This window comes from Stegodyphus dumicola, chromosome 9 (assembly GCF_044657685.1).
Source record: "Stegodyphus dumicola isolate Sdum_Otavi_A_Nest chromosome 9, ASM4465768v1".
Classification (NCBI taxonomy): Eukaryota; Metazoa; Arthropoda; class Arachnida; order Araneae; family Eresidae; genus Stegodyphus; species Stegodyphus dumicola.
The window spans coordinates 40,013,711-40,036,445 of record NC_140776.1 but is presented as its reverse complement, the minus strand read 5'-3'; the positions used below and the strand labels follow the sequence as shown (position 1 = coordinate 40,036,445).

Here is a 22,735-nt window from a genome sequence, read left to right as displayed (position 1 = left end):
ACATATCTAATTAAAGTTTCTAATTTAAATTATTTATAGTTTCCAGTGTAGAGGGTTTTTATGTGACATCTTTCCAGAACAGCAACTTAGCGACGTTGGACTAATTACTCCTGTTACCTGGCTTAACCTAGCTAGACTATTTCCAACTGGTAACTGGTTTATCTTCCTTCTTGTGCGGGTTCACCCTTCAGTTTCTTCCTCTATGAGCTTTCTTTTCCTTCCAGTTCGGTCACCCTTGAAGACCTTCTTTTTAGCCTCTGCCTGTGGTCTTGGCCGTTTGATGGCAGCTGGTCTTGGCGGAACCGGGACACTTCTCTCTCTTTCCTGCTTGGATCTCGTTGCTGGCCGTTCAAATTTTCTTTGTTTCTTTGCCTCCGCAGCTGGTGTTCCTTCCGCAGTTCGTCGACATTTGCTGCGTAGACTCCTGTCCGATGGGTAGATCTTCCGTTTGGGAGCCGGGTTATAGTTGCCGTTATTTCTCCTGGCTCTCTTTGCATTCGTCGTACTTCTCCCTTCTTCATTCTGGGGGTGGTCGTGCGCTCTCTTTTCTGGTCGGTGGAACGGCTTCTTTTTCTTGTTACCTTCAATTTTCCAACGGGGAAACTTTTTTTTCAATTGCTCCTGCCTCCTAATGGCTTGCCCTTGTGCTTGACGTTGTTCCACCTCTGGAGCTTGTGCCTGCCGTGCCTGCCGTGCCTGCCGTGCCTGCCGTGCCGGATCCTGCAAAAGATCTTTAAATATTTGCATTTTATTACGGTCATAGTATGGTTTTATCTGGTCAATGTTTGCGGAGCATGTTTCACCATTCCTGGCTTTTAACACCACTACAGCCTGAGTTATTTTTTCTATGACATATGGTCCTTCAAATCGTGGAAAAAATTTGGCAGGCTTATCTTCTGGTGCTGAAGAAAGTGAATACTTAATTTTTAAAACTTCATCCCCTACTTTATAAGTTACTTCCCGTCGTTTCAAATCGTGATAAAGTTTTTCTTTTCTCTGTGCTACTTCAGTGTTCTTTTTTGCTTCTTTAATTAATTTTTCTATATCACCCATTTTAAATTCTGGGGCTCTTTGTTGAACATAAAATAATTTATCTAACGGCGTTATAATCTTTCTTCCTAAAAATAACTCAGCAGGAGTTTTGCCCGTTGTATCATGTTTTGCGGTCCTAAGGGCGAAAGCTAATTCATTAACATAGTTATCCCAGCTTTTATGAAAATTTTTAACATAACTACGGATAATTTTCACTATATTTCTATTGACCCGTTCCGCTATATTTGATTGCGGCCGATACGGGACCATTTTTAAATGACGTATGCCCAGTTTTTGGCACATGTCTTCAAATATATTACTTACAAATTGAGGACCATTATCCGATATAACTTTTAGGGGCGCCCCGTATTTTAAAATATATTTATTTAAAATAGAATCAGTAACTAATTTCGCGGAGGCTCGTTTTAAGGGAACAATTTCGGGCCACTTACTAAAATGATCAACCATAACAAGGAGATACCGACTTTTATTTAACTGACATTTTGGGAAAGGGCCCAATAAATCGATGCCAATTAATTCATTTGAAAATTCGGATTTAATACTATTTAGAAACCCGGCCGGGATGAAATTAATATAATTAACTGCTTGACATGTTGGGCAGGACTGGACATACGCCCTTGTTAACTTTTGCAGTTCAGGAAAATAGACTGCCTCGCGTACGCGTTGGATAGTTTTTCGAATACCAGCATGAGAAGCTAATGGGCTGTCGTGTAATTCCTGCAGGATATTTAATCTAAGACTAGCTGGGATAACAGGTCGAAATTCGTTGTTGGAATTTGTAGTTTTTTTATAAAATAATAGACCATCTATTAGTTCGTAATGGGCCGCCCTATTTCTTATCGCCACAATATCTTGGTGGCTAAAATTTTCAGGATCCTTTAAATACTCATAAATGTTTCTAAACTCAGGATCCTTACCCAGTTCGGTTATTACAGTTTCTCGGGAATTTATTGTACATGCTGTGAGCATTGCCACCTTTACAGTATTACCTTCTTCATCTATTTTTATTCTGGATAGGGCATCTGCTACGATATTTTCCTTTCCGGGGGTGTGCTTGATTACCAGATTATACTCTTGTAACTTGAGTGCCCATCTTATTAACCTTGGGGATAAGTTTTTCCCTGAGTACAATCTAGTTACCGCCGCATGATCAGAGTACACTGTTATTGGCGCCTTCCCAAAATAGACTCGGAACTTTTGCACTGCTAACAGAACTGCAAGTGCCTCTCTCTCGGTGGTCGCGGAATAATTTCTTTGTGTTTGATTTAAAGTTCGACTAAAAAATGCCACGGGCTGCTGATTTTGCGAAAGTACCGCTCCTACCGCATAATCCGAAGCATCCGCTGAAATTTCTAAATTTTCATCCTTTTCAGGAAATTTCAAAACCAGGGCTTGCGTTAATGCTTGCTTTAATTTTTCGAAAGCACTATTGGCTTCGGCTGTCCACGAAAATCTTGCCTTTTTCCTTTTTAATTTTAACAATGGTTTAGCAATAGCTGCAAAATCTTTTATAAAGGACCTATAATATGAACAAAGTCCTAGAAAAGAAGAGAGCTTCTTCGCCGTATTTGGCGGCGGATACTTTTGTACAGCGGTTATTTTTGATTCGTCTGTCTCGATTCCTTTCTGAGATATTTTGTAACTTAAGTATTTTAATTCAGGGGCTGCAAATTTGCACTTTTCGTCATTAACTTTTAGACCGGCCTCATTTAATAATGAAAACACCTGTCTTAAATCCTGTAAATGTTGGTCCAGATTATCACTAGTAATAATGATATCGTCTAAATAGATAAATGTGGACTTTCCAAGAACAGGCCTTAGCAGAATGTCCATACATCGCTGAAATGTTGCTGGTGCCCCTGAAAGGCCAAACGGCATACCCAGGAATGCATAAGTGCCAGACTTGGTTATAAAAGCAGTCTTAGGCACGTCCTCCGGTCTAAACCCTATTTGAAAATAACCAGTCGTTAAGTCTAAAGTCGTCATGTATTTGGTAGACGTTATGTTCCTTAGAATTTCTTCAATAATAGGTAACGGATATACCGGATATTTAGTCATGGAGTTTAATTTACGATAGTCCATCGCGAAACGCCACCTTTTTGGATGTGTTAATGGATAGTCATTGTTTTTCTTACATAAAACTACCGGGATAGCATAACTACTTGAGATGGGCGTTATGATCCTTTTACGTAACATATCTCTAATGTGCCACTCTATAATTTTCTCTTTATTCTTATCATACCGGTATGGTTTGTAGCGAACTGGCAGTGAATCTCCGGTGTCGATACTATGGTTAGCAACTTGAGTAAATCCTGGAATATCACTAAATAACGAAGCAAATTCACTTACCACTTGTCGGATTTTTTGTTGCTCTTCCTTAGGCAGGTGGTCAAGGTTTAACATTGGTGGTTCTGTTTTTACTTCTCGAACTGGTTTCATCGTCAGCTTAAGGGACGCTTCGTTAAAATCCAGTGTTGCTTCTGCCTCTGAAAGAAAATCTATTCCTAAGATGATATGTGCTTGCAGATTCTTTACTATAAAAAACATAATCTTTACTTGTTCGTCCTTAATACGAACGTATAGCAGTAATTTACCTATACACTTGCATTTTTCTCACTGCGCAGCTAACACTGTCGTATTATCCGAATTATATATGCGGTATTTCCGAAAATATTTCCTAAAAAAATCTTCTGCCACACAGGAACACTGCGCGCTTGTATCCATGGAGTGCGGTGGCTGGGATGTTATTCACCAACACTTCAATCTTTGGAAGAGTCAAATTTTTCACCATTACTGTATTTAACTTGAAGGAAGAGGGGTTTTCTTGGCCTTCGGATTTCCGCACCCTCTCGTCAGCAGAAATCCGTTTTAGTTTAAATCTTGTTTTTTCCTTTCCATGCTTTTCTTCTTTTTCCACTGGCCTTCAGACTTTTTTCCTGGATTGCTATTGAACTGTCGACGTTCGCCGGCTGTTTTTGGATGCTCGGGTTTCCTTGCTCACTAATTCGCTTTGCTCCCGTAGCCGTGTGCTTGACTTTGCTGTGGTCTTGGCGCAACAAATTGGTTTCGTTGCTCATATTGGCGTCTTCTTTCAATGTCCGCCGTTCTTCTACTTTCAAACTGGATTGCTAGCTCAAATAACTTTTCCAGTGTAGTCGGATTCCTTAATTCAATAATTCTTGTACTTGGGGAAGTAACCTCGGCAAAATCACTTGGATTATCTCAGGATCCGGACGGTTTCCATACAAGAGTTTGAAGATATGAATTTTTCTTAAAATGAAGGTGGAAAGATTTTCGATTCGTTGCTGATATATGCTGAAAAGTTACGTTTCTAATTTTGCACGATCCCTTACGACAGGGAAGGCTTTTACTAGAGCAGTCTTGAAATTTTCGTAAGTATATGTGGGACTTCCCGCTTGACCCAAGAGACTTCTGCCTATACATTTGAACCAATTAAGCGCTTGGCCCCTCAAAGCGCTGGTAGCTAAGGTGATTTTCTGGAACTCGTGCACGGGATACATCATGAAGTGGTCCTCCAATTTTTCCAAAAAACTGGTTACCGGTGAGTTTCCATTAAATGTTGCTTCTGGTTTCATCGAAGCGCATGGTCTGGACGATGTAACCAAATCCTTCCAGGGCGGCTGCTGGCATTTCTGGATTCTGAACCGCTTCTGCAGGCAGCACAGGTTCTTCTTGAAACTCGGCCATGGTTATTCTTCTTCGTTGGGCGCCACTATCAGGTTCTTCTTGTTCCTCCTTACTTGCTTTGGGAACATTAACTGTCCTGACTCGGAACAGGGAGCTTACTAAAGCTATGTTCAATAAATTTGGGAAGTAGACAATACACACAGGAAGGGTATACGAAACCCTTTATTTTTCTCTCTTTACAATGATTTCCGGAACTTCGGAATACAGAGACCAACCACTTGTGGTCTGAACGTAAGAATATAAAAATATTAACTAAATTCTAGCTAAACTAACTTTGGATTAATAAACAAGTGGCTACTTGAAGATTGGCCGTATATTAACAGAAAGGCCGTATGTAGTACAGAGAACTGTTAACACTACGATACGTTTAAAATTATCAAGAGGATTAAACCTCTGGCCTTGAAGGCAACCAGCAACCGAGTAAAACTGCTAAGGCAAGCGGCCTGCTTCGACTAACTCCTTCCTCTCTCTTGCTTGGCAAAAAGCCACAACTTAAGTACTTGGCGTTCGCAAGACAAATTTGCATAAAATAAGTTAAAGCTTTTAATTCTGACCGGAAGTAGAAAATAAGAAGTGATAGTAATGATTTAAAATAAAATAAACGTTAGTAAAACTTAAGATCCTTACATGGCTTCCAAAACCGTAAGCAACGGTAAAATCAACAAGAATGGAAAAATAAAGCTTTGATTAACACCCAGTTGCCCATGAAATTAAAAAATGAATTTTATGCATGAAAACAAGCATGTGCAAAGAGAAAAACTATATTTAATTTTCGCAATTTATATGATGATCTCACATTTGAGTCATTAACAAATTGATGTTTAAAGCTTAAAACAAACAAAATAAAACTTACATTAATAAGGTATGCGACCATCCTGAGCTTCACACAAACGTTACAGCAATTTCCCATGTTTTGAAAAAAATGATCAAACATCGCAGATGCTCACATCCGATGACATCGCAAAGGTTTTCAATGTGATTAACATCGGTGAAGCACGGTAGACGCTCCATGCGAGAAACATCGTCATATATCTCCCTTAACGATGTTGTCTCGATGGTGGACGAACGTTATCATCCATTAGAAAATCAGGACTAACTGCTGCAGAGCAGATTCTCGCAATGGAGAATAGAGCTTCATCCCGATACCGCAAAGCCATCACGGAACCGTCTTTAAAAATACGCACTTGAGTCCGATATATCACTGAAAATCCAATCACACTGATGCTTTCACCTGTGAATGCGTAATTTTCGTTGACTAGAGCTGATTCCGTGTGCCTCGTTTTCTCCACACGAGAACGTTCCTCCATTCTTCACGCGCTTATCAACTAATTCCAGCGCAAATCTGGACATGTCCGTAAACAGGACACTGCACCAATCTAAAACAGTCTAGTTCAGATGTTGACAATAGTATTTTAATATTGCTCCTCTGGACTGGACATTTAATACTTGGTGCTTAAGCGTACATCTTTTAATGTGAAGCCTTGGGCGCACACACAATATTAGCAAATATTGTCTTATTAAGTACCGCTGCAACCATGAATATAACAATTGTAGATGTCTCTCATCGATCTCGCCTGTATCCTGTACCAGTATTCCGAACTTCAGAAAGGGTGGTAGCCCTTGTTCTACCGGGTATAGATTCACCTAATAGCTATTTGACTTGTTTAAAATTCTCGAGACGTTACCAAACGATCACCGCTAAAGAAAAAAATCACTTAGTATCAACCTTTAAATGAATTTCCTCAAAGCCTTCAGAATGCTGGTATCACCATCGACTGCCTAATTAGCATATGCTCGGACAGTACGATAAGATACATACGTATCATATTTGCATAGTGCATCTGCATCTGCAGCAATTTTCAGCCATTCAAATTCAAATATGTTTCTCAAAACTGCTAGTTTTCCTTGCGTGCTTCACTTTTAGAAGCTGGTGTATACGAATATTTAGGAGTTCTGCAAGTTAAGAATTAAAAGGTGTTATATATTTGTAAACAGTTTTTGCACCTGAACCCAAAGCTTAAGAATTTTGCATAAGAATTGTAGCAAATTATTTAATTTTAAATTTTGTTCTTCCGTTCTATAGGGTGACAAACTTAACAGGATACCAACCTCAAGATTTGATAGAAAAGACTCTGTACCATTACATTCACGGAACAGACTGCATACAAATGCGATATTCGCATGACACTTGTAAGTACAGCAGTTATATATACCTTTTCATTATTGTTATGATATTCGTTTTTAGTTTTTTAAGTCCATTTTTACATCGAATCATGTGACATTGATATTGAAATTAATATAACTATCAGAATACTTCAAGAAATAGTTACTATTTCTTATAAAGGTTTGTTTTCGCCACAAATGAACTTGATTTACAGTGATAAAGTGTACCTTTGCCTCTCCCTCTCAGCTGATATTGAAGACTGTTTCCGAAATATTTGATTACTGTTTCAGAATTTTTCCTTGAAGTTTCAGAATCACCAGACCCACATCAGCATTTTTATATATATTTTTTTTAGCCATTTTGCGTGCTACATTAATAAAAAAAACTATCAGTATCATGTTTTACAAATGTTCCATTTTGCTTTTCATTTTACTTTTCTCTTCTTTTAAAAGGTAAATACATTATAAAAAACTGGAAAGGACGTAAAATACAATTTAGACTTTGAGTAGCACATGAAAATTTTTACATGGATATTTGGTAGCACTTTAATTTTAGTTTTAATATTATTTAGTAATACTGATTTGTTTGAACCTCTTCTTCATACCCCATGCTCTCACAAACTGTGATATATCAGTTTATAATTCGGCTTTCATAGTTCGATATTTCAAGATAAAGGATTAAAATTATTTTGATTTACTTTTCCAGTGGAAAGGAGATTATCGACAGTGACAAGTATTATTAAAAAATATAGCTTCTTGAGAAATTTTCATTCAGCCAGTTAACAGTTATATCTAAGGTTAAACAAAAAAATTGAACAATTTTAAATCTTTAGTTAAAAAAATTAACAGAAGTTGTTGATTGGCATCAAAAGCAAAATATTTATCTTGAAAATAGTGTGAAAAGCATTAATTAGCGTTAAGATCGTATTTTTAAATCCGAGCTAAGATTTTCAAGTTAAAACTAATCAAAAGTTTGTTGCTTAATTTATTAACACAAGAGCTTCAGTAATCTAGATCTTTATAGGTTCGTGTATTAGTATAAATGAACGAAGTTTGAAACTAATTTATTAAATAAATACACAGTTATTTAATAATAGCTTTTGCTGTGTGTTCTATATATCTTCATTTCTACAATTCGAAAATACTAAACAGTATAACTAACTAGCAATATATGTGCGGATTAAATAACTTGAGAAAGTTAAATTTCCTGCTTTCTGAAAAATGACATCATGATGTCTAACTGTTAAGTTGAGAGTCTATAAATAAAGAGCTTCTTCACGCCTTCGATGTGTTGCGTGCGTACGGGTTCGCAACAGATTGAAAGCACACAGGTCTGATGATAGGTCGGTAAAATTTATTTTATCAAAAGAAACATTTCAGAGTTCCGGAATTTTCCAGAGAGATACTCGTACAGGTTCTCATATTATCAGATTGTGCAGTCAATGTTTACACTACTAAGAAAGTTAAAGACAACGCAATGCAAAGCACATCTAAAGAGAAAAAATCTGATGTGTACACCACATGACATACTGATTTGTTTGAACCTCTTATTAGCTTAATTATTTAATTATACACATTTTTTTCTTGAATTTCATTTAACTTGATTAGATTGAATTAAATCTACTTCGCCGACAGCGCATAAACCACAATAGAATAAATGCACTCCTTAAAGTTCACTTTATTTGTTTACTATAACGACTTTATTTGTTTACTATAACGACTTTATTTGTTTACTATATTTATTATATATATATTTGTTTACTATAACGACACTCTGAATGCACAAAATTTATATCATTTGAAGAATTATCGTTGCCACATGTTCTATTCAAATACTATAATAAATCTAAAGCGATGTATGAAAGAAATTAAGCAAACAAAACAGAAAAGAAACAGTTTTTCACAGACGATTTAGTATTTCTCATTCAATTAATTCATTTCTCTTTTCGCGACAAGGCAAAAATACATAAAAACTCAAAATATCCGCATTAAAAATTACGAAGTAAATCTTAAACACTTATTTCCTCGAAAAAATTCCAGAAAGGATTAAGCATGATTTAATTCGCAATAATAAATGAAGGCGTTATTTTTGTGTTGAGAAGCTTAGTCTCTCTAGATTGGCAACAAATCTACAATTCTGCTGTTTCAAAGGTAAACAAATATGTCCGCCATGTTATTTAAAACTTAACCGCACTTAAACAGCTTTTAAATTGTTGATAATTGTACAAATATTGCTTCCAGAATTACGAAAGGCATAAAAACCTTAACCGGAAGATAAGAACAACATAATTCAATTATTTTTAAAGCAAAATATGTACAATTTACAAACATATAAGAGTAAAGAAACTGAGATCACTGGGCCGGGTAACAGAGTGGATATATATATATATAAATATATTTATATACGTTTGGTGCGGCCGATTGCAACCAAAATACGAGGTGCACATCTACATGTTATAGCATTCCTATATACAAAATTTCAACGTTCTGAGGCTACTCCTTTTTGAGTTATGCGAGATACGTCATACGTTCGTACAGACGCCCCGAAAAATTCTCTTCAGAATTCATTTTAAAGCAGTTTTATAATTTTTTGGAGGAAACGAGTTTTTTATTCTGTCCTTGCGTACAGATATCACACAAAAACATCGTTAAATTGCATTCGATAGCGGTCAAAATGGATATTTTCGTTGAAATATGCTGCCTGAAACTTTTCGCGATTACAATACTTCCTTTTTACTTCGTACAAGGAAGTAAAAAGGAATCCAGAGGAACTAAGAACTCGCGACAATAACAACTGACAGCAGATGCTCCAGGTTTTATATAGTTTTCACTAGACGGCCGAGATATTTCTAATGCTTCTTCTTCTGCTTATTTATTTATTTCTATTACATGACATTCAAAATATATGCTGGGTCTCGGCGACTGTTCTGGGGATTTCGTGCGGCCCCTCCCTTCCCCATACCATCTTGGGTTACTTTAAATAAAGGGGGACGCGGTGCTATACCAATTAACCGCTATGGTAGAGAGATGGTGCTCGCGTCCTCCGTCACTAAACTAAACTAATGCTTCTTCCTTCTCGAAATTACTAGAAGGAAATATGAGGGTCGAATTACGGTTACGGGTATAGTGATCAATTACATTTATTCAATTACAATAACTATTACAGTGATACAGGGACCGGGCCAGAATGTCACTAAATAGTAACCAAGCTTGTCTCGCCAAATTTGGCTATAAAATTAGGCGCCAAAACCGTTGCAGCTTGGCGATATCTTGCCAAATTAACGAGATACCCATTTTCTCATTGTTAAGTAGACTTGCTCCTGTATTCCCACTTTTGGTGGTATAGCTTGTCTTTCTAGATTTTTCATATTACATTACACAGAGAAGTACAACAATTTCATATATAATTGCACTAAAATTATCTATCTATGTACAAAACTCATAATATATATTTCGGTGCCTACATGTTCCCTTACGATTCTCTGTGGTGCTTTCATTTCTTGTTCTGAGCTTCCGTGCTGCGGCTCCTACGCTATGTGAGGTTCTTGTACCGGTCAATCAAAGTTACGTGGTCATAAAATAATAATGAAAAAAACATTTGAAAATCTCAATAACACTTTCAGCCTTTTATTTTGGAATTTGTATAAAGACGTTTAAATTGCATGCTAATTGTAATATGAATGATATTCTTCAAGATTTTGTACAGTTATTATAGTAGCTTATTTGAATTATTCGGATATTATTAAAAATTTTCTGGATATTTCATTTTACAAAATGTCTATTATACTCATTTCTAAGATTTTTTCCCCTTTTAGTACTTCACAAAGGCCAAGTAACTACCAAGTACTACAGATTTTTAACCAAAGATGGAGGATGGATTTGGATGCAAAGTTATGCCACAGTTGTACACAATACTAGGTCGTCCCGCCCTCACTGTATAGTTAGTGTCAACTATGTCCTTAGGTAGGACGATTACTTTCATCCTATACATTCTGTCTAAAAATATCTTTCAGTTGGACTTCTGAAATAATCAGTAACTTAAGGTTATTTTATTTCAACATGTAGTTTATATAAAAGTTATTTTGCTGAGTGTTTAAAAAATATACATTATCTTATAATGGCATAAATCTTCTACAATGTTCAGGACATCCAATAAAGTCTGACGAAGAAACAACAACACAAAGCTTATTTTTATTCAGATTTTTCTTTTACCTTAAAGATTGAATACGAAGGAAAATTTCTGAGGGTATTTGAATTTCTCTATGTACTAATAGCTGAAATGCATTTCTCTATTGCTTTTAAAGCCTGAATACGAAGGAAAATTCTTATTGATATTTAATGTCAAGTAGTTCAAAAGCATTTTTCGTTTTCGGTAGCAGAGGATAATGCACGAAAATAACGACTAGAAAAATTGCATCAGCTCTGCTTAAATTTAAAAGAATTAAAAGAAAGAAAACTAAAAGAAATTTTCTTCGATTTCTTACTCTGCTTTAATCATCTATCTGTAGCTGCGTATTTGTTATAAAGAACTAATTGTACTAAGTTACAAAATGTTTGCAGTAATACGTTAGATTCTGTACTACTAAGCTGCACATTTAAAAAATAGATGAAACTGAGTGTTGAAATTTAAGAATTTATTCCAAGAACGTATGTATTTTTACTCTCTTTCAGCTTAATAATAGTTTCTGATATGCTTTTTCTCTTCAGTAAACAAGAAGCAGAGAGTTTGCAGCTGGAAATAGAGCAGATCCGTAAACCAGAACCACTATATCCAGCAGCCACTTCTACAACACAGAGCCACAGTACAAATGGTACAAGTACCATCACACCGACGAGAAGCCGACACCAAAGATCGAAAAGTCGTAAATCGCCCTATCTCTATGAGGATTCTAATATCGGCTGCATTCGAGGTAAGAAAGACTTCAATTTTGCACTTATATAGCAGACTAGCGGGTAAGCCTGCCAAATGAGCGGGCTACGGCCAAAGTAATATTTATAAGTTATACGTACTGAAAAACTGAAAATAAAATGAACTATTAATTTAATGTATTGTATGTAAAGTTGATAGCTGCCACCAAAGCAAAATTTATGAGTTCTAAGTATACCTGAAAAAAACATTTCAGTATGAATGAAATCAGTTCATTCTTTCCAAGCAACAACCAATTCCCCTTTTTTTTTTTTTTTTTTTTTTTTTTTTTTTTGGTTGCCGAACTAGGAAACAAAGACTTCAGGTTAATAAGTGTACGTATGACGTGATGATTTAAATTTAATATAATACAATAACTTTTTCTCAGTATCAACAAAAACATTAATGTAGTAATAATATACTGGATCAATTATCTTAATCTGAAACAAAAAAAAATCGTCAAAAAATGCCTAATGTCTCTACAAAATGCCTAATGAATTCTCTGCAGAATATCCTGTTTGCAGAGTACTTTTCACTGTTTTCCTTATAGATAGTGAAAGAAAAATTAGCAACTTCGTTAAAAACATAAACACCCTTTCAGACAGCATTCTTTTAATCTGTGTGTAATTAATTGAACGCCTATCGTTAAAAACTATCGTGGTTTCCGTTAATTGATAATAGGCGTGTTTGAAGAAACTACTGCAGATCAAATAGATTCACTACAGGTCGAAATAAAGTTCCTGTACATATCATAAATTTTAACATTTTTTATCATAAGTCTTTCCAGTTTTTGTAACTTTTTATTTCCTCTTTCGGATATATCTTCTCTTCAGTTCTATTAAATTTTCTTCCTATATTCTTTTATCTAGTAAAAACAATGTGTTTCAGATTAAAGTATTTATTAGTTCTAACATTCTAACACAGTTTATTATAAAAATATGAGAAAAAATTCAAACATTTTAATAAATAATTTCACTGAAAATTTGTAAAATTAGTTTTACGTAAACTTTCAGAAAATAGCTTAGAGAAACGAAAGGGATACTCCGAAAGAAAACTGAAGGAAAATGTGTGTGTGTGTGAGAGAGAGATTATGGCAAAGCCTCGAGGGCTATCTGCCTAAGAGGAGGGATGCCTTCGTGGAGGACTTTCTAAGGGAAACTGGCTCGTATACACATTAAACATGGGGAAAACCACGAAAACGCCCATGCAGCCATCCCGTTCGCGGGGTTCGAATCTCGGACCGAACTACCAGTGTTCAGCGATTTTACCGCTCGGCCGCTGGTGGGCTGAAGGAAAATTAAACTTTGTACATTAATTTATTTTACATTTTCCATGGTTTTAATTATTATCTTCCAAAATCATTAATTAAATCTGATTAAAACAAGATTTTATATTATTTTTAAGTGGAATTCCGTTTTTATGGAATTCTAAATTCTCTTTAAAGGTATTTTGTGAAATAATGTGTTAAAACAGTGAATATAAGGACTAAATAAAAAGATATTATGTCATGACATAGTGTAAGCTCTATGCCATTAGTATTATGATGCTACGCATTTAACAACATTTTGCTACAGAAATGCAACATTCTTCCAACCAGAAAGCAAAATATGCTATAAAATATTTTACTTTATTTAAAATATAAATACAAGAATATGACACAGTTAATAACCGATAAAGGGATATGTTGTAGTTGTATGTGTTTCGCTTGTTTGACAACGTCAGTAACGTCAAAAATGTCCCCCCCCCCCAAAAAAAAAAGTCCACGAATTTTATCGTGGCAAGAAACGCAGGGTTTCATCTGGCATCAGCAGGAGCTTTGAACACTTTATGGATGACAGTACAACTCTGTTTAGCTCCGTACGCATTTTGAGACACAATCATCCCAAAGAATGTATCCTAATAATGGATCCTAGGGATCGGGATACCATTAAACCACTGGAGAGGACCTTTGGTTAGCCATGTAATATGAGTGTCCTCATGCCACGAAGATACCATACACTTATAATATCCAAGCCTTCTCCTGTATTCGCACCCGGGGCCATCGATTTCTGCTGCCAGCATTGCTAAAAACTATACGAACCAGTGCGGCGATTAAGGCATATCTTCTGAATAATGTTCAAATTCATTGTAGACTTTTTTTCTATACAAAGCGTGCTTTTTCTTTCCAGGTGAGCCTGTGGATCCATGTCTTTACGAAATGAATTCCTTTCCTCTTCACCACGCAGCCTTCTCAGCAGTTACCCATTCCCCATATACTGATATGGCAGCTACCAATTCAGCCCCTCAATATCCTCACTCACCTCATTTAGCCATGGGTCTCCTGGATCCGGGTGGAGGAGGTTTTTTGCCACATTATCCACATCAGCGGTTATCACCTTTGCCCCATCCCGAGTCCAGTTACGAAAGAGAAGAAAGGTAAATCTTCAGCACTTTTATTATTTTTTAATGAAAACTTTAATTTCACAGTTGATTGTCACTCTTTCGTTTAGAAGGATTATGGACAATTTTGGAGTCAAATTTCAAAATGAATAGGAGATTGGCTTTAATCCTCATGAAATAACTGAAATTCTGGAAAAGAAGCAGACTATCGATTTAGTAATGATACAAATTTATTTCTAATGGTCTTAAAAGTTTCTGGGTTTTTGTCACACTAGCTGGTATTCGTCTATGGTCCCCCCTGACTATATTTCTTCTGTGTCAATAAGTAGCCTGAGATGCATCCATATCCCTCGGATAGGTCCTTGGATTGATTAATAACGAATACCTTCAGATACATGCATAGAATGGGATTGCATAAAAGAGTCTAGAAAAAAATAGCATCTCTCTGCCAATTAATAACAAGCGTTTACATTTTCAGATTTTGAAGAGAACAAATGAACTTGACACAGATTACATGACACAGATTTTAAAGAGAACGATTTTGATTACCACAAAAGACCGACTTTGATTACATGACGCAGATTTTGAAAAGAACGTCTTACGCGTTCAGAAACACGCAAGTCGATAACTTGATTTCATTAAGTTGTGATGTTGGGAGGCCCCAACTTGTCAGCAACAGTAGTAGTGACTGCTATGAGCTGGAAATTACACAGACTCTTAAGAAGGGTTTAACTCCCTTTTTATTTCACTTTAGATATCACAGTTGCGTACACTTGACGCTCACAAACTACGCTGACCCGCCGGTTAAACAAAAATAGAAAAGTACAACTAAAAATAAATGACAGGATGCATAACTAACGAAGTCACTATCTACGAGGCTCTATAAATGTAACTATCTTAACCGCGTTCTAAGATACAGCTGAGATTCAGCAAACTTTCTGATTAAGAATTTGAAAGATTCAACGAACTGTCGAAATAGGCACACAGGCCGAAACGCGCGGTTCTTAAACTTTCTAACAAGCAACCTTCACGCTCGTGATTCAGAAGCACACCTACAATCTCGTTTCCCTTCTATTTAAACTCAATTTACTTCTGCTAAAAATTTGAATACTCTGCGCGTTCTACTACGATTTACATACTCTGGCATTGGCAATTCCAGGGGAATGTAAAGGCTTGACAGGAAAGATAGCTTAAATTTAAAATAAATGTTAGTTAAAATAAATATAAACCCTACAATGTGATTCAGAATGCAGCAAAATGCAGAAGACAAGATGAAGAAGCAGCCAACAAATAATTAGTAGTAAATGTGGCAGAAATATTTCAAATTAAGTAACTATATTATTTTAATTTTTTTTTCAAATTAAAGGGTATTTTCTGCAGCTGTCAGGAAAAAAAAATATATTCTGTTCAAGCGAAGCGATTGGAATACCTGAATCACATTCTTATGGTACTGATATCCAAATTAGATAGCGAGAAAATTTCAGTGAAGTTCTTAAGTGTCGGTTACAACAGCGTATTTTCTTATTATAAATTGTGTAAACTAGCGGTAGTTCTGTGTGGATTATTAGTTTGCTTATTCACAACATTTTCAGTATTTTCATTCAGTAAAATAGCCTGAAAACCCTTTTTCGAAGTGGTCAGTGAGATTTCTTTGAAATAATTTACTTCATGTCAATTTTCATGACTAATATTATAACTTTATATCCTCTTTGTTCAATCGTACAAGCATAGCTTGTTTAATGAACAGTTTTTTCTTCAAATGAGGGTATTAGACACAAGTGGCTTCTCCATACTGTTTCGGAAGTACAGTTTCCAAACGTTTTACTTGCTTTGACGAATGTGTACTGATGATGATATTCGTAATGTGTTCCTCCTCATTTTTATAGAAATTAATGCCAAAAAGCTTTTAATATTTACTAAATGCTTTAACAATTTAAGCTATCTAAAATGGTTTACCATGCGAGCAACAATGGAAGTAAAAGTTCTGCTTTAAATGTGCTTTTTACGAAGGCAACATATGGAGTGAAATGGAGAAAATAAAGGAAAATACGTGGGTCACGTGAACTATTATCTAAATGTGAACTTTTGCAACTATCCAGTATAAGGAACGAGTATGCTCTAAGCATACTCATTTTAAAATGCAAAATTTAAGGTTAAAAGAAAAGAAAGAAAAAAATGGAGGTAGAAAATTAGTTTTTAAGAACACTAGCTATAATGTAATCAGAAGAACTGAAATCAGGACTGATTTTAAAAAAAATCAAAGTACATTCCCATATACCTGAAGGTAAGGAAATTTAAATTACCCATAGCGTTCACACCAAAAATCTAACTTTTCCTTTAGTATAATAAAATTAAAATTAAAACAGGTTAAAAAACGTAGGTGCCTTAGAATATGCAAAATGAATGAAATTGTGAATACAGTGGAAGTCAGGAAAGAAAAATGTGGAGGAACCTGAGAGATACACATTGATTATTGAAAATAAGTCAGATGTTGTGGAATTAGTAAATCGCTGAATTAAATTTCACAAGCCGAACAATTCATAGCAGAAAAGACGAAACAGTATCTTAGATGAGAAGCGAAGCTGAAGTATGAAATACATTTCAACCCTGAAAATATAAAGAATTATTATTATTAAAGAAGTAGATTTTACCAGGTAGGTAAGATTATGAGCTTGTAGATTATAGTAATGTAAATACTTCAAAATTCAGTGTCAGTATTGTTTACAAAACTGAAAACTTTAAAGCAATAGTTTTACTTCTCTGCTGTTTTATATTTGCCATGCCTAGTAGTATTCCTATGGTATTACAGCTCCACCTGTCAGCTGCCATTTTTTTATAATGCAGTTCAGTTAAGGACAACTTAAATAAAAACTTTTTAAGAATTTCTAGAACCTGGTTTCTAACAGAAAAGTCAGAAAACTTAGTTCAAAAAAAGTTTAAAAATTTACAAAATTTAATTCAAGACGATGATGTTTTTCCTAGCATAATGATCTTGTTTATTGCTGCAAATTATAGTTTCATGAAATATTTCATAACACAGAATAATATCCTATCTTATAACAGAACTTATATTAAATACTTACAAATATACCCAAAGACCCACATTTGGTCATTACTTTCGCAACCATTGTTCATAGACATATACTAGTATTTATAAAAATATTTTAAATGACCTTCAAGTGTTTATGATTTGGCATTTTAGGTTGAAAAGTTTAACAAAAATCAGTTTTGTAATTTAATTTTTATAATGAATATAAATTTTTCCTAACTATACTATAGAATCACGGCATCGTAAAATGTCGGCATTAAAAATGCTAGAACATGACGTCATGTGAAACATTTTTGTAACCGGAAATATATGTCTACGGCCAACAATTGAGGAAACAAAGATCGCATAAGGACTTTATTGTGGGGGTTGTATTTATTTATGTAATTTACATTGTTCTGTAACTAAAATCGGTTAATCAGTCATTTCGATGTAGAATACCGATCGAAATATTCTCTAAAGCTTTTTGAAAGTGATATGTGATTTTTAATTAAAGGAAATTGCGTGTCGTGCGTGTCGTTTAATTGCTTTCCTTCTTTAAATGTAATTTTCATATGTATTTTACATTAGGCTTTACATTAATTCTGCGGTTCTATATTTTTTTACTTTTCTAGCATTCCTGTTTCAAAGAAATTATAACCTATGCATCCCTGTATTATTTCCAGGTACGCCGTACACAACTATGCTTCTTTTCCACCGTGTGAAGCTTCCGTCGTGTCTTCCTCACCAGATGTGGATCCGGATCCTTTGCAACCGATGTCTTGCATCATACCCCCACAACAGGACATGTGCACAAGTGCAGGGGGTTACGTTGCACCAGTTCCACCTCAAGCACATGAACTGCCAGTAGGTCATCATCTACTGTACCCAGCTCCCGGGGGTGCTGGTGGAGGACCCTTTAGTAGTCCTTCAGATTCCATACTCTCCGAATCCGATCTAGAAAGCTTCCCAAACGGAAGGACTGAATCTCCGCACTCAGCATCTTCAACTTCTTCGCCTCTTCATCATCAACAGCAGCAGCAGCATAGCAATATCAAGCCACCATCAAGTGCCTTAGGACCTGTGCTTCGTAGTAGCAGCAGCAATCAATATAAGTCCGTCATCACCACCACCAGTCTCCAGGCAGCCGCGGCGGCAACTACAGACTTCCTCAATCCCCGGTTAACGAAACAGCAACCGTTCCAGCAGCGGAACTATGCAAGTTGCTCTCCAGCCGATTCGCCATACAACGATTCGTGTTACTTCGAATCCGCTAGACAACAATCGCATTTAGATTCTAGCATCAAGTATGCATTAACGAAATGTGACAATTTTGCGGACAAAACGTACTGTGTTAACTCTGCCAATGGCACAAATGAATACGGCTGTACGACCACCGCAGATGGTGTGCAACCGCAGTATACCAGCGTTATAGTGGATGCCCAACAGTACCAGATGGCCAATGGATTTGTCCATTGATTCTTTTTCCCCTTTTCTCTAGTCGTCCGGTTTCCTTCACAAGGATGCCATAAACAGTTGCCATGCTATGGATACAAAGCAGAGACATGTAAAGAAAGTCTTTTTCCATGTAGAAATTGCAGAATGCTGTGTAGTGCCCATGTATAAGAATATAATATATTTTTGAGATACGTTAAAATAAATGCAGTCTATGATTACAAATTGTATGTTTCACTTTCTGATTTTAACTCTCTAGCTATCATTTCAAACACGTTGAACTATCATATTTAAAAAATTATATTAGTACTGGCTATGAAATATTTAGCTACAAAATATTACCATTATAAATCGATTAAATAGAAATACTTAAAAAATAATGATTGCATTTGAAAGTTTGTTTATCTCTAGAGGTACATTTTATGGTTAACCATTGGATATATCAAATATCTCGCAATTAATTTCAGAGATTTTCTAAGTTGAAGAAGCATGAAAAGGAGTTAAATGTAACAGCTGTTAAAGCAAGATGACAAAAATTCAAAAGAGACTGGTTATTAAAGAACATGGAGCAATACTAAATTTTGGTATTTAGTGCAATTAAACGTTAAGAATATTTCACAGGTTATATATTGCTTAAGGAATGCAGTTTCCAATACTGTTTTTTATTTTATATTATATTGTACAGTAAATCAAAGGTTAGAAAGATAATTCGTAATCCAACTATAATACTGACTTAAAGTTGATAGTAAGTATTCAAAAACAAGTATTTATTGGAAAAGTATGTACGGCATCCCAAAAGGTTGCAATTAATTTTAGATAATATCAACTTTTTCCCCAATCCTGTATGTCATTCTTCTAAAAAATAACTATTTTTAAGTTTGCATTGAATTTTATTGTAGTCAAAGAATGCTATTGCAGAAATATAGTTTAAGGTAGAAGATAGAGACATGACCCGAAGTTCAGGGTTGCAAACATTCATCTAAATATCATCATATTATTTTTCCCCTGTAGATGTTTATCAGGACTATTATTTTGGTTGCAAGCATTACAGAAATGGTACAGACATTTTGGACATTTCGGTTGCAAGCGTTACTCATGCGAAAACCGCGATGAGTGTTCCTTTGAATCAAATAATTTGTGCATTCATATCATTAATATCAAAGAGTTTATAATCACTTAAAATTGGTTACCCTTTATTTGAACATGATATATTTTCCTACAACAACTGTAATTTTACTACTTACGCAAAGAAGGGGAGGATTTCTTCACAGGCGCAAGAAGCGCATGCTTGACACTCTTAAAACGATGGGGGCCTTAAATTTTGTTTCATAGATCATGAGACAAACTTGGAGGAGTGGTAGAGCGTACTAAAACATGCACTTTTTATAGGAATGTAGGGTCTAAAGTGACGCGTTAAGTGAGAAACGAAAAAAAAAAAAAAAAAAAAAAAACCGACACGAGAGGAAAATGTGTTTATGAACAAAATCAACGCAAAGTGCTTCTTTGTAGCAATACAGTATTCCCAATAAATGTTTAAAATTGCGACCACCAGCAGTAATACACGTCGCAGAAGGGATTGACGAACATTTTGAAAAACGACAGGCATTTTGCGCACGCTTGCAGACGCAATGGATAGTCATGCAGCGAGGTCCTCCAGTGAGTCAACGGGAGTTTCGTAAATGATGCTCTTCAGATGGCCCCATAAAAAAAGAATCCAAGCTGGATAAATCTGGCGAACGGGGTGACCATCGAACGGGTTCCACCACGGCCAATCCATCGGCCCGGAAATGTCCTATACAGGTAATTGCGGACCCGCACGTGGTTATGGGTTAGTGCACCATCATGCTGGAACCACATGAGATCGCGAATGACAGCCGGAACACCCTGCAGCAATTCCGGTAGCACCTCTTGCAGAAAAATATGATAATATAAGAAATTTGTACGTGCAGGTAAGAGGTATGGGCCTGTGAAGTATGGGCCACACGTGCATGTTGTGGCTATTGAAGATGCCGTCCCATGAGAAAGTTGCCTCGTCCGTGAATAGCACATCCGATGGGAAATCCGCCTGCGCCGCACACTGCTGCAAGAACCAGTGATAGAAATGAACTCTAAGAGGGTAATCTGTCTCTTGCAAGGCTGGTACTCTTTGAAGCAAATGGTATGGGTGCAAACCATTTTCATGCAACACTCTCCAAACGGTGGAATGACTAAGCTGCAGACAACGTGCAGTAGCTCTTGTACTTGTCTGAGGTGATTCATGCACAATGTTCAAGGTGGATTCTTCAATGCGAGGTTGTCGTGCACTTCTTCTCCCACTCCTAATGTCAGAGGTGGTTTCAAATGACCCGTTTCCACACAGAGACCGATGCAACCTGTCGAACATTGTGAGCTTCGGCATACGCCTGTTTGGAAACGGTTCCTGGTACAACCGTAGGGCTGCTCTGCCGTTCCCATTAGCAGCACCATACATGAGATGAATGTCAGCTTTTTCCCTGTGCATAAACTCACCCATCACGCTCCACATCAGTGTTGCGAATGATCCTCTGATGTGCATCGGAACGCTGTTTGTCCGTCACACTACCGCCCTCTACCGCTGCATTACCAGCCAATCACAGCTGTAGTCCCTATTACTGTTAGTGTTCCCTTTTTTGAACATTTATTGTGAATACTGCATTGCTGCAAAGAAGCACTTTGCGTTGATTTTGTACATAAACACATTTTCCTCTCGTGTCGTTTTTTTTTTTTGCGTTCCTGCCTTAACCCGTCACTTTAAACCCTACATTCCTATACAAAAAATGCATGTTTTAGTACGTTCCACCACCCCTCCAAATTTGTCCCATGATCTATGAAACACCCTGTATATATGATATTTTAGACCTATGATGTACACTGCGTAAAAAAGGGGGGGACAGTTCTATATCTCTCGTTCTACTGGGCCGATTGGCGAAATTTAAATTGCGTTTTTTATGTCTCGAATGCGCGACTTAGGATATGTATTAGATTTATATATACCATTGTTCAAATATAGGTATTTTGACACAAATTCGGACTTTTTCTAAAATTACATACATATTTCCATATTTAATTTTTTTTCATATTTCGATTCTACGACTCAAATTATGCCAAACTCCCAAGTTTTGAAAAATCGCACGAGTAGTTTTAAAAAAATTAGCTCTCAGAATTTTAGCTCCTCAATATTAATTCAATTTGGTATGTATTAATAAATACATATCTCTTTTTTATGAAACGTATTTGATTCCTTACTACACAGTTCGAAATTTAGGTTCATTCCAAATAAAATTCACTCATTTTTTATGATTTATTTAAAAATATTTTTTATAAATTTTTCAAAACAATTTTGAATAATGACCTGTAAAACATTTATTTAACAAATATTCTCTATTCGTATAAAGCAAATATAAAATTTAAATTTTAAATTGAACTAATTTTAATTGCAAAGAAATAGAAATAAACATAATTATTATTGCTGCGAACTAATTTACAATATCATTTAAATTCTAAGAGCATATGCAAATTAATTGCACGTATCTAAAACAATGAACAAATATATTATTTCAAAAAAATTAAATTTATTATTCAAAATAATTTGCGTAAGTGAATAATTGTCGAACAGGCAGGAGACAGACTTATCAAGGGGAAGTTGCCCCCATATCTAACTCTTCTCAATTACTCAATTCGTATTTCGTCATCCACATAGGCAAGGGTAAAAATAAAATTTAAAACCAAAAGTAAAATCAAATGTTGGGAGTTACAAAAAAGAGAAATTTTAAATGTGGAATTTTGAGAAAATAGCATGTAAGTGACTAGAGTTAAAATTAATTAAATTAATAAAATGTCAATTAAGAGTAGAAAACGAAATTTTTTTGAAAACCAAAGTAATTTAGAAACTCTTGCCTACAGGGAACTTTTCTACTCGAATTATACATGTAAGCCTAAAATAAACTATATACAACAATTAAATTAGAAAAAAATAATAAAAAGGAAGTTATTTCTTTGCAATTAAAATTTCTTAATTCAATTTTAAA

The 22,735-nt window shown here is 35.6% G+C and overlaps 1 protein-coding gene across 2 annotated transcripts in view; it reads left to right on the top strand.

Annotated features, from left to right (window-relative positions):
- LOC118184362 (single-minded homolog 2-like) overlaps positions 1–18,907 on the top strand; it is a 272,622-nt gene extending 253,715 nt beyond the window's left edge. For both annotated transcript variants that reach the window (XM_035354022.2, XM_035354023.2), the window contains 5 exons: positions 6,845–6,951; positions 10,740–10,887; positions 11,632–11,834; positions 13,999–14,245; positions 17,921–18,907. In XM_035354022.2, coding sequence (XP_035209913.2) covers positions 6,845–6,951; positions 10,740–10,887; positions 11,632–11,834; positions 13,999–14,245; positions 17,921–18,713 — 1,498 coding nt within the window. In that variant the 3' untranslated portion in view covers positions 18,714–18,907. The remainder of the gene's footprint in view (positions 1–6,844; positions 6,952–10,739; positions 10,888–11,631; positions 11,835–13,998; positions 14,246–17,920) is intronic.
- The last annotated feature ends 3,828 nt before the right edge of the window (positions 18,908–22,735 follow it).